Genomic DNA, 12,343 nt, shown 5'->3' on the forward strand with positions numbered 1-12,343 from the left:
AATTCGTTAAAAAAAAAAAAAATTTTTTTCTTTCTTATCTATAGAGAAAATCAAAATAAAATTAATTGCTAGAAATGCTCTCAAAGAGAACTATTTATGTTGCAACATTTATTGAGGATCAAAATATTGAAAAATTTCATTTTAACATAGACCATAAAGTTAAGGAAAGGTTCAAAACTTCACGGGCTATTTGTGATGATACCAAAGACTAGGACTCAAGTCACCCTTCCCATGTCAATCAATAAGAAATTTCTTGCTCTCCTTTCTCTTTGATGAAGTGAGATGATCTGGATTCCACCGCAACGGGCATTATTTAATAAGAAATATTAGGTGATCTTTTGGGGTTCTCTTAATCTTATGTGGATATTATTTATTAGAGGATAATTTCTATAAAGAGTTGATGTAAACCCACCAATAGAAATCTGCCACATAGGATTATTGCACCAAATCAAATAAGCACCAAAACACTAGATTATATAGGTTTTTCATTTTTTTTTTTCTTTTTTAAGATTGTGTGGGCTACCCCAGCCATTTGAGTGTGCGTGAGCCATCGCCTGGAGTGAGGCCACCCTGCTTGTTGGGGTGGCTTCAGCTGAGCCCACCTAAATAGACTAAGAGGGGTCCACCAACCGCGATCTTAAAAAAAAAAAAAAAAAAAAAATTGAAAAAACCTATATAATCTAGTGTTTTGGTGCTTATTTGATTTGGTGCAAAACCTTATGTGATAGATTTCTATTGGTGGGCACAAAGAAGCTGGTTTACATCAGCTTCTTATAGAAGTTATCCTCTATTTTATTAAAATTCAAGTGAGGTGAGAGAAATAAGAACCTTTTTTTTTTTTTTTTTTTTTTTTTTTTTAAATTTTTTTTAATTTTTAATTTTTATTTTTTAAAATAATATGTACTTCGAACATAAGAATACTAAGAAAACTTAGCATTCCCCTTATTCAACCTACCAAAATCTTTTCGTTATATTTATCTAAAGAGAAGGAAAGAAACAAGGAAAGGAAAGATTTCAAGGGATGAATATGTAAAGCAAAAAAGATTGTTATATACGGTGTAAAAGCAACGCATATATTTGACGTTAATGAGTTGGTCTCCACTTAAACTCTCTCATTACTTTATCAAACTAATTCATGTAGGCCGTTTGGCCCGTTTCCAACCGACTTCAATGTTTTGGGAGTATATCACGTGGGTACTGCCCCGGGTGGGTCCCTCCTTTTCACTGTGCAATGAATATGAGTCCATTTATTCATTGGTAAAGCAATACACAGCTTCCTATCTGGTTTTGATCTGCCTTTTGCATTCCCCTTCCTTCATTCCTTTGATTTCCAAAGAAGAAAACATGGCTGAGATTGCAACCATTTTTCTCTCTCCCTTCCTCGAAGCTTTTTTCTCCAGAATGGCATCTGGCGAGTTCGTTGACTTCTTTCAGCAACGAAAACTCTCCGACAAACTCCTAATGAAGTTGAAGACAACTTTCTTGACCCTCAATGCAGTGCTGGAAGACGCGGAGGAGTTGCAAGTTACGAAACCTGCTGTGAAGGAGTGGCTTGATAAGCTAAAAGATGCAATCTATGATGCAGAGCAAGTCTTGGATGAGATTTCTACTGAAGCCTTGCGAAGCGAGTTGGATGCTCAGTTTCAAACCACTGCAAGCAAGGTACGAAAGTCCATGTTTGCTTTTCGTAATTCTTTTGTCCAAGAGATAGAGCCAAAGATAAAAGAAGTACTTGGCAGACTAGAATATCTAGCAGACCAAAAAAATCTTATAGGTCTGAAAGAGGGTATTGGAGGGAAATCTTCTGAAAGATTGCCCACGACTTCTTTGGTTGAAGAATCTGATATTTGTGGTAGGGGTGATGACAAGGAGGCAATCATTAAAATGTTGCTATCAAATGATGTATGTGGCAATGAGATGAGTGTGATTGCTATAGTCGGCATGGGGGGGATTGGAAAGACCTCCCTTGCACAGCTTGTATACAATGACAACAAGGTGAAGGACTCTTTTGATCATCTCGCATGGGTTTGTGTTTCAGAAGATTTTAATGTGTTCAAGATAACAAAAACAATTTTGGAGAGAGTAAGCTCGTCAACTTATGATAGTAAGGATCTAGATCTACTTCAGAGTGAACTAAAAGAGAAATTAAAGGGGAAAAAGTTTCTATTGGTTTTAGATGATGTTTGGAATGAGAATTATGTTCAGTGGGAGGCACTATGTAAACCCTTCAAATCTGGGTTACAAGAAAGTAAGGTCATTGTAACAACACGTAATGATAGTGTTGCATTAGTCATGCGTGCTAGTGCATTGTATCAACTAAAGGAGTTAGCAGAAGAAGATTGTTGGTCACTATTTGCAAAATATGCATTCCATGATGGAAAATCTAATGCACATGGAGAGTTAGAAGTAATAGGTAGAAAAATCATGGAAAAGTGCAGAGGCCTCCCGTTAGCAATCAAGACAATTGGTGCTCTATTAAGATCTAAATCGGATGTTGAGGAGTGGGATAAGATATTGAAAAGTGAATTATGGGATTTGCCAATCGATGAGATGGGCATTCTTCCGGCTCTAAGATTAAGTTACAAATATCTCTCTTCAAATCTAAAGCGATGCTTTGCTTATTGCTCAATATTTCCAAAGGATTATGATTTCAAAAAAGATCAATTAATCTTGTTATGGATGGCGGAAGGTTTCCTACATCAACCTGAAAACAAAACAATGGAAGAAGTTGGTAATGAGTATTTCCTCACTCTTGAGTCAAGATCATTATTCCAAAAATCAAGTTACAAGAAGTCATGTTTTGTAATGCATAATCTTGTGAGCGATTTAGCAAAATCTATATCTGGACAATTTATTTTAAGGTTGGAGGGTGATTGTCCTCCTAAGGTTGTAAGCAATACTCGCCACTTGTCCTATTTTTCCAAACAAATGTTTCATAGCTCGAAGAAGTTTGACACCCTTCACGAGGCTAAAAGGTTGCGCACTTTCCTACATTTAAGTATGTTTCATTTGTATTGGCCCTGTTACTGCTTGACTAAGAAAGTAGTACATGATATATTGCCAACGCTAAGATGCTTACGAGTGCTTTCTTTGTCGAACTATGGGAACATTACTGAATTGTTAGATTCAATTGGCAAATTTAAATACCTACGCTACTTGGATCTCTCTTGCACTAATGTTGAAAGACTGCCTGATTCAATATGCCAACTGTACAATTTGCAAACATTGATATTATCATATTGTAGAGATCTTGTTGGATTGCCTAGAGATATGTGGAAACTTGTTAATTTGCGTCATCTTGATATTATTGGAACTAGCATAAAAGAGATGCCAATACAACTCGGTAGATTAAAATGCCTCCAGACGTTGACTAAATTTATCATCGACGAAGGTAGTGTGTTGTGCATTGGAGAGTTGGGGAAACTCACAAATCTTCAGGGATCGCTTTCTATTTCAGGGCTCCAAAATGTCGAATCTCCTACTAATGCTATAAATGCAAGATTGGGAGATAAAAAGTACCTTGAAGAGTTGGAATTGGAATGGGAATATAATAATAACTTTCCAGAAAGTCAGAAAACTGTACTTGATAGTCTCCGGCCCCATAGAAACTTGAAAAGCCTCATTATCAGACACTACAGTGGTAAACTTTTTTCAGATTGGGTAGGACATTCTTCATTCTCTAATGTAGCATCTCTTCGTCTACAAAACTGCCAGTATTGCAATAGCTTGCCACCGCTTGGGCAACTACACTCTCTGCAGAACCTTTCTATTGCTGGGTTTGATAAAGTTGTTACAGTGGGTCGTGAGTTTTGTGGCAGTGGCTCTTCTTTTGTTAAGCCATTTGCTGCCCTTAAAATTCTTAGGTTTGAGCGTATGGCGAAGTGGAAGGAATGGATTTCTTTTGGTGACGAAAATGGAAGTGTAGCTTTTCCTCAACTTGAAAAGCTTTATATTGATCGTTGTCCTAACCTAACAGGAGGGTTGCCCAGCTATCTTCCTTATTTGGCCAAACTTGAGATTAGTGTATGTCCACAGCTGGTAGCTCCACTCCCAAGGTCTCCTGCTATTCGTGAATTGGAGCTACGCTTTTGTAATGAGAAGTTGTTAAATGAATTGCCTACTGGAATACAAAATCTCAAAATTGAAGGATGTCATCCACTAGAATCCTTTCCTAAGGATGGTCTTCCATCTACATTAAAAACCCTCCGCATCATATGGTGTAGGAACTTAAGGTCCCTTCCGGAGGGAATGATAGACTCCAATAGCGGTCTTCAAAAGTTAGTGATCGATGATTGTTTCTTACTCATGTCCCTTCCTAAGGATGGTCTTCCCTCTACATTAAAAACCCTTTGGATAAGTGGGTGTGACTCACTTGTGACCCTTCCTGAGGGAATGATAGACTCCAACAACAATATTCAAGAATTGGTGATCCGTAAGTGTCATTCACTTGTGTCCTTTCCTAAGGATGGTCTTCCCTCTACATTAAAAACCCTTACGATTGAGAGTTGTATGAAGTTAGATCTCCCAATGCACGTAGACTATACATCTGTTAAAGAACTAAACTTGTATAAATCCAAGACTCTCAAGTCCTTTCCATTAGATTTATTCCCAAAGCTTTATCACGTCCAATTCTGGGAGTGTAGCAATCTGATATCTCTTACCATTCCAGACAATTATGAACATGATTTAGTCACCTTGAACATAAAAATCTCTATTTGCCCTAAGTTTGTATCTTTTCCAAAAGGAGGATTGCGTGCATCCCGCCTTACATCACTTTTGGTCCTTGAATGTGAGAGCCTGAGATCACTTCCTGAAAATATGCACATACTCCTTCCGTCTCTTGAGGAGCTGGAAGTATCTAATTGTGCAAAAGTTGAGTCGCTTCCTGAAGGGGGCTTGCCTTCCAATCTGAAATCAATTAAAATCATCAGTTGTGGCAAACTCGTTGCGAGTCGGATGGGATGGGGTTTGCAGTACCTGCCATTCCTTAGAGATTTGTCAATCAGTGGCGAATTTGAAGATGTGGAGTCTTTCCCAGAGGCACAGTTGCTGCCCACCAGTCTAACCTCTCTTTCCATCTATAGCTTTCTAAATTTGAAATCTTTGGACAAGAAGGGGCTTCAACACCTTTATGCTCTTGAAAATTTGTATATCTACAACTGCCCTAATCTCAAGTACATGCCAGAACAGGGGTTACCTCCCTCCCTTTTATTTCTATGGATCGACTACTGTCCTTTGCTGAAGATAGAGTGGCAAAGTAAAAAAGGAAAAGAATGGCACAAGATTGCTCATGTCGAACGGAAACGGATGGATCGCGAATGGATTGAATGAGCTAAAAGTCTAGCAAGAGTCCCCAAATTTTGGTACCTGCACTTTTCAACCACCTAATTTATCAATATCATTTACTCTCTCTATTTTAATTTGCTTAGCTGCTATCATTGTTGAAACAGAATGCTCTTCACTTCACCATTTTGAACATAACCAGTTGAGTCATGTCACCGTCTAGAGTAATTGGGAACTCCATAGAGAATTGGGGATGCTTTGAATCAACAAGGTATGTTCCTATGATTTTTCTTTCTATAAATATTGATTTTATTGTCAATTACCAATTTCTTGTTTATAGGATCGCTTTTATTGTCAATGTAAACTGCTTGGAATGTAGCATCCTTTATCTACAAAACTACAAATATTGCAATAGCTTGCCACTGCTTGGTCAGCTTTCACTCTTTGCAGAACCTTTCAATTGTTAGGTTTGATAAAGTTGTTACAGTGGGTCGTAACTTTTGTGGTAGTGGTTCTTCTTTAATTAAGCCATTTGGTGCCCCTTAAAGTTCTTAGGTTTGATTGAGCGTATGGCGAAGTGGGAGGAGAGGGTTTCTTTTGGTGACGAAAATGGAGGTGTAGCTTTTCTTCTACTTGAAAAGCTTTATTTTAATTGTTGTCCTAAGCTAACAGGAGGGTTGCTCATCAGTCTTCCTTCTTTGGCCAAACTTGAGATTAGTGTATGTTCACAGCTGGTGGCTCCACTCCCAAGGTCTCCTGCTATTCGTGAATTGGAGCTAGGCTATTGTAATGAGATGTTAAAGAAATTACCTACTGGAATGCGAAAGCTCAAAATTGAAGGATGTCATCCACTAGAATCCCTTCATAAGGATGGTCTTCCATCTACATTAAAAACCCTCCACATCATATGGTGTAGGAATTTAGAATACCTTCCCGAGGGAATGATAGCCTCCAATAGTGGTCGTCAAGAGTTAGTGATCAATGGCTGTTTCTCACTCATGTCCCTTCTTAAGTGATATAGGACGCTACATTTGATTCAATATGACCGCGAAGATGAAGATTTTATTTTATTTCTATTCTAATTTTAATGAAGACTTTATTTCCTGTCCTTTCTAGGATTCTTTCCTTACTAGGATTATGTTTACTTTTATTACTAGGATTAGGTGTACTTTCACTACTTCGAGTAGGTTTACTATCTCTACAAGTATTTTTCCTCCCTCTCTCTCTCTCTCTCTCTCTCTCTCTATATATATATATATATATATATATATATATGTTAGTCTGTAATGTAAAAGACACAACTTGAATTATTATAAAATCTGAGAATTTCTCAAATACTCTGCGGAGTTTATCGTCCTTTAAACTTGAAGGCTTGTTTTATCTTTTGGTCAAAAGACGTAGATGCTTCTGATTATTGTTACCAAATAATCCTTCTGATTATTGTTACCAAATAATCCGCTACATCATTAAGAATGGTCTTTCCTCTCCATTAAAAGCCCTCTGGAAAAGTGGATGTGACTCACTTGTGTCCCTCCATGAGGGAATGATAGACTCCAACAGCAGTCTTCAAGAGTTGGTGATCCATAAGTGTCATTCACTTTTAATTTTCTGTTTTTATGTCTATTTACCAATTTGTTTGTGTAAGCAAGTTTATATTTCATTGGGTAATTGCAGCAAAAATTAATCATTAGCTGATTATAAATTTGATGAGTAGTGAGTCTATATAGGGAAGAAAAAATTATAGATCACAAGAAGTATTTTGAAAATCATGCAAGCAATAAGAACTCCGAATGGCACTGAATGGTATAAACTTATCCTCACCTGCCCTTGTTGTTTTTATGTATTTGATTCTATTGCCTGTGAAATTCAGTGCCATAATAGCTCCTTTTACAACCATCTTTTCTATGCAGCTGCTTTGAGAACTCCGAATGGTATAAACATCTTGGGGGCAAGCACTTCTCCTGCATGCGTACCAATAGGTGGTTCAAAGGTATATTGGTGTGTCTGTTTACTTGATTTTTTTTTTTCCTTACTCTTTTATGAATTAATTTACAAACTCAATGATACTGAAGTTTACAAACTCAATGATACTGAAATTTTGGTTTTATTTGGATTATTTCAGATCACCAAATCCCGTTTTGGTTCCATAGTCATCTGACAGTGCTTCGAAGTGTAGCTCATCTCGAAGTAATTGTCAAAGAAGACCAACAAGAAAGTAATGCATGTACTCCTTGTGTCTCTTGAGGAATTGGTTGTAAGTCATTGTCAAGAAGTTGAGTCATTTTCTGAAAGGGGCTTGCCTTCCAATCTGAAACCAATTACCATCAACGGTTTTGACAAACTCGTTGCAAGTTGGATGGGATGGGGTTTGCAAAACCTCCCTTTTCTTTAACATTTGAGAATCAGTGGCAATTCTGAAGATGTGGAGTCCTTCCCAAAGGTGCAGTTGCTGCCCACCAGTTTGACCTCTCTTCACATCTTTGACTCAAATTTGAAATCTTTGGACAAGAAGGGGGTTCAGCGCCTCATTGCTCTTGAAAAATTGCATATCTCGAACCGCCCTAAGCTCAAGTTCATACCAGAACAGGAGCTACTTGCCTCCCTTTCTATTCTAAAAATTATACAACTGTCCTTTGTTGAAGAAAGAGTGGCAAAGTAAAAAAGGAAAAGAATGGCGCAAAATTGCTCATGTCGAACAAAAATGGATTGGTTACGAATTGATTGAATAAGCAAGAAGTCTAGCAAGAGTCCCTAATTTTGGTACGTGCACTTTTTAATCTCCTAATTTATCAATGTAATATACTCTCTCTATTTAATTTGCTTAGTTGCTATCTTTGATAAAACAGAATGCTCCGCCCACTTCACCATTCCGGACATAAGCAGTTGAGTCACGTCACCGCCTAGAATTATTGAGAGCTCCATAGAGAATTGGTGATGCCATGAATAAACAAGGTATGTTCCCATGATTTGTCTTTCTATAAATCTTGATTTTACTGTCAATTCTCAATTCCTTGTTTATAGGATCACTTTTTATTTTCAATAACAAGTGTCATGCTTGTAATCAAATCATGTCAACTGCTTCCTGCCACTCTCACTTCTGTTGGGTATTTTTCTCTTAAGAAGGGCTCTCTCCTGAATTTGCCACTAGAGGATGCAGACTTGCACTGTAAATTGTCTAGTGTCTTTTATTTTTTATTTTTAGATTTGAAATTGTTTTTTAGAATAGAAAGACCGTGACAACTACAGCTTATTATATACCCACTTATTCTGCATAGGTGTTTGATGTTATTTAATCAATACTTTCATTTGATTTTTATTGTACAACTTCTAGGTTTGCTCTGTTTTTATTTTTTTGTTTCTTATATAAATTCAAACCCTTAGAGATTCAATGTTCCCTGAAATGATTTGAAGCATAAACTAACTGTTAAGCATGACTCTACTAACGTAACCGAGCAGAAGAAGTTTGCAACAATTCATTGCTCTTAAAGAATTGGTTGATTTCTTTGCTTTTTAATAAAATCACACAAATCAAAATTAAAAAATGAGGCTTTTTATTTTAAATGTTTTTACAAGTTCCAAACGGAGCATTGCTTTAAGTTTTAGAAACTTTCCGTAAATTATTTCAGAACAAAATGAGCTGAAATAATGATTTTCAATGTTAAGATTTGACGAAGTGTCAAACTTGAAGGAATCAAGCACCAATGGAATTGCATCTGGAGTTAAAATTTGATGCCTTGGGCAACCAAACAGTGTATTAACATTAATCTCTAGGTGTTGTTTTCTTTTCTTTCCATCCGTTTTTTGAGCATGGAAACAGGGGATTCTCTACATGCCTTTTACTTTGCCTTTTGGGTAATGAAATTAGTGTGTATATGTTGCAGGTACATGTGATGTGGGCAACTGATCCTCTTGCCTGATGGAGTGAAGGAGTTGGGCTTGGTACTAACAAGAATATATAAGGGATCATCGTCGCCATTGTCATCAATGTTCAAGCTTTTGCAAGTTTTTGGGTATGGTGAACCCCAGAAGTAATAATCATGACTTCTCTCGTATTTTAGAAGTTCCTTTCCAAGGACAGAGAAATCGAAGCTCGATTTGAGTGAATTTGAGTTTTTAATGTCTGATAAAACAGTATGCCCTGCTCACTTATTAATTCTTAATTTACTTTTACCTTTCTAGGCATAAGCAGTTGAGTCTCTCTCATGTCACCACCAAAAATTATTGAGAACTCTATGAAATTAAGGGTCCTCTGAATCAACAAAGGTTTGTTCCCATGATTTATGTTTTTATAAATCTCCATTTGAGTGTCAATCATCAATTCCAACATGTAAAGCAATCAATTCTCACTCCTATTGGGTTTTTAAATTCCATTTTTTTGGTTCTAAATTTTTGTTAGAATGGAAAGACAAAGACAAGTAAGTGAATGATTGGCCCTTATACACCTAGTTTTTCTGCATATATGTTAGATGTCTAACATGTCATTTGATCAATACTTTTAGTTGACTTTTAGTTGTCATATTCAAACTATTCAAAATATAATCTTTCCCCTAAACTTTGATTCTGATTGACCGAGAAGTTGTTTGGTTTTGCATGACAGGATGTTTTAGCTGTTTAATGGGTTACAGGACATCTTCCTATCTTCCTAAAGCGGAAAATGGGAATTCGATAGCACTATGTAAATCAAGTGTGGAGTTAAAGGAGTCTAAAGCTAGCGTTGTTGAAACAGCTAATGCTAGTGATTGGTCCGCATTGTTAGAGTTAAAGGAGTTGAGATCACTTCCTGACAAGATGCACACACTCCTTTCGTCTCTTGAGAAATTAGATGTAATTATTTGTCCAGAAGTTGAGTGGTTTCTTGAAGGGGCTTCCCTTCCAATCTGAAATCAATTAACATCTATGCTTGGATGTATAATGGGATGGGTTTTGCAGAACTTCCCCTTTCTTAGATATTTGACAATCGGTGGCAATTATTGAGATGTGGAGTTCTTCCTAGAGGCATAGTTGCTGCCCACCAGTCTGACCTCTCTTTCCATCTCTGGCTTTCCAAATTTGAAATATTTGGACAAGAAGGGGCTTCAACACCTCAGTGTTCTTCAAGCATTGCTTATCTTTAAATTCCCATTCAAGTACATGCCAGAATAGGGTTGTTGGCCTCCCTATCTATTCTATGGATCTGGGAATGTCCTTTGTTGAAGAAACAGTGGCAATGTAAAAGAGGAAAAGAGGAAAAAGGATGGCCTAAGATTGCTCACATGGATTGAATAAGCTAAAAGTCTAGCAAGAGCCCCCAATTTTCGGTACAATATCAGCTTTTACAGTTAGGTACATACATTTTCAACATACTAATTTATCAATATATTTATGCTCTCTATTTTAGGTTTCCTTCATTCCTGTCTTTGATAAAATAGAAGATGAGTACTACACATACTCCCAAGTCTTCATTCCCAAGTACTCACTCCATAACGTGGCAGTGAAAATCATAATTGGATAAATAACAAATGAAAGTACATGTAGCATCTAATGTTAATTTTTACTGTCACTTCAAAGAGTGAGCATTTGAGAGTGAGCACATGGGAGTATGTGTAACATTTCTCCAAAACAGAATGCTCTGCCCACTGGTTAATTCTTCATTTACTTCACTTTGCCAAAACTGAGTAGTTAAGTACAAATTATTGAGGACTCAGTAGAGAATTATTATTGTCCACTTTTCTGCTCTTTTCCATGTCTCTTCCACTTTTATTGTATCTTTGGGTTTCTCATTCAGTACCTCAAGTCAATGAGTCTGGAAAGTAGTTGTTGGAAAAGCACAACATCAATCCCATTTTGTTTATACTACCATGTGGTTTTGATTTATTAACTATAAACTGAATCTAGTAAAGCGGAAACGCATTTCAAATTTTGTGTATTGTCTGATACGTATGCACCTTCTCATGTTTGGCTTGAGTTGCATTTCTGATGTTTGTTATTTTGGCCATTTGCAGAGTGATTTCTGGCCTCTTCCAGTTGTCCCCCGTGGTACTGTAGATATTGCACATACTCCTGCCATCTCTTGAGGTATTACTTGTAAGTCGATGTCCAAAAATTGTCTCTCTTCCTGAGGGGGGCTTGCCTTCCAGTATTAAATCAATTGAGATCGATCGTTGTGACAAACTTATTGCGAGTAGGATGGGATGGGATTTGCAGCAGCTTCCCATTCTTAAAGGTTTGTCAATTGGTGGAACAAGACATGAAGATGTGGAGTTCTTCCCAGAGGCACGGTGGCTGCCCACCAGTTTGACCTATCTTTCCATTTCTGACTTCCCAAATTTGACATCTTTGGACAAGGAGGAGTTTCAACAACTCTGTGCTCTTGAAGTTCTAAATATCTGTGACTGTCCTAAGCTCAAGTACATGCCAGACAAGGGGTTACCTGCCTCTCTTTCTATTCTAAAAATCTCAGACTGTCCTTTGTTGACAAAACAATGGCAAGATAAAAAAGGAAAAGAATGGCGCAAGATTGCTCATGTCAAACAGAAATGGATTGATTACGATTTGATTGAATAATCCAAAGTCTAGCAAGGGTCCCCAGTTTCGATAGATTTCAGCATTTGTGGCTAGCTAGGTACTACACTTTTCAACCACCTAATCTACTAATTATAATTTAACCTCTTTATTTTAGGTTTTGTTAATTGCTATCTTTGTTAATACAGGATGCTCTTCACTATTCCGAACATAAGCAGTTGAGTTATGTCACAGTCCAGAATTATGAAGAACTCCATTGAGAATACCATGTTCTCATGATTTGGCTTTCTATAAATCTTGATTTTACCGTCAATTCTCAATTCCTTGTTTATAGGGTCACTTTTTATTGTTAATAACCAGTGTCATATGCTTGGGATCAAATAATGTAAACAAACAGAGCATGCAGACTTGTAGTTGCACTGTAAATTGTCCAACTTTTTTAGATTTTAACTTTTTCTTAGAATAGAAAAACCGAGACAAGTAAGCCAATGATTGGCCTTATATACCGAGTTATTTATTCTGCATATTTTTTTGACTTACTAAGATGTCCTGTAGTTCA

At 37.0% G+C, this 12,343-nt stretch overlaps 1 protein-coding gene across 9 annotated transcripts; it reads left to right on the top strand.

The window, feature by feature from the left end:
• Nucleotides 1–1,291: 1,291 nt before the first annotated feature.
• On the top strand, nt 1,292–12,343 carry LOC132166041 (putative disease resistance RPP13-like protein 1). Of its 9 annotated transcripts, XM_059576789.1 has the most exons (11): nt 1,292–5,363; nt 5,451–5,554; nt 7,194–7,273; nt 7,406–8,043; nt 8,130–8,235; nt 9,165–9,293; nt 9,463–9,546; nt 9,881–10,605; nt 11,265–11,337; nt 11,448–11,884; nt 11,973–12,343. In XM_059576789.1, exon 1 carries the CDS (start codon nt 1,345–1,347, stop codon nt 5,329–5,331), a length of 3,987 nt encoding a protein of 1,328 aa, XP_059432772.1. In that variant the 5' UTR covers nt 1,292–1,344; the 3' UTR covers nt 5,332–5,363; nt 5,451–5,554; nt 7,194–7,273; nt 7,406–8,043; nt 8,130–8,235; nt 9,165–9,293; nt 9,463–9,546; nt 9,881–10,605; nt 11,265–11,337; nt 11,448–11,884; nt 11,973–12,343. The 9 variants fall into 9 exon arrangements, with proteins under 9 accessions (XP_059432772.1, XP_059432766.1, XP_059432765.1 ...); XM_059576783.1 differs by having other exon boundaries at nt 9,165–9,311; nt 11,265–11,884; XM_059576782.1 differs by having other exon boundaries at nt 11,265–11,884.

This window comes from Corylus avellana, chromosome ca11 (assembly GCF_901000735.1).
Source record: "Corylus avellana chromosome ca11, CavTom2PMs-1.0".
Lineage (NCBI taxonomy): Eukaryota > Viridiplantae > Streptophyta > Magnoliopsida > Fagales > Betulaceae > Corylus > Corylus avellana.

Bases quoted from the DNA above. Each gene is read 5' to 3' on its own strand.
- LOC132166041 (XM_059576783.1), top strand. From the start codon at position 1,345: ATGGCTGAGATTGCAACCATTTTTCTCTCTCCCTTCCTCGAAGCTTTT.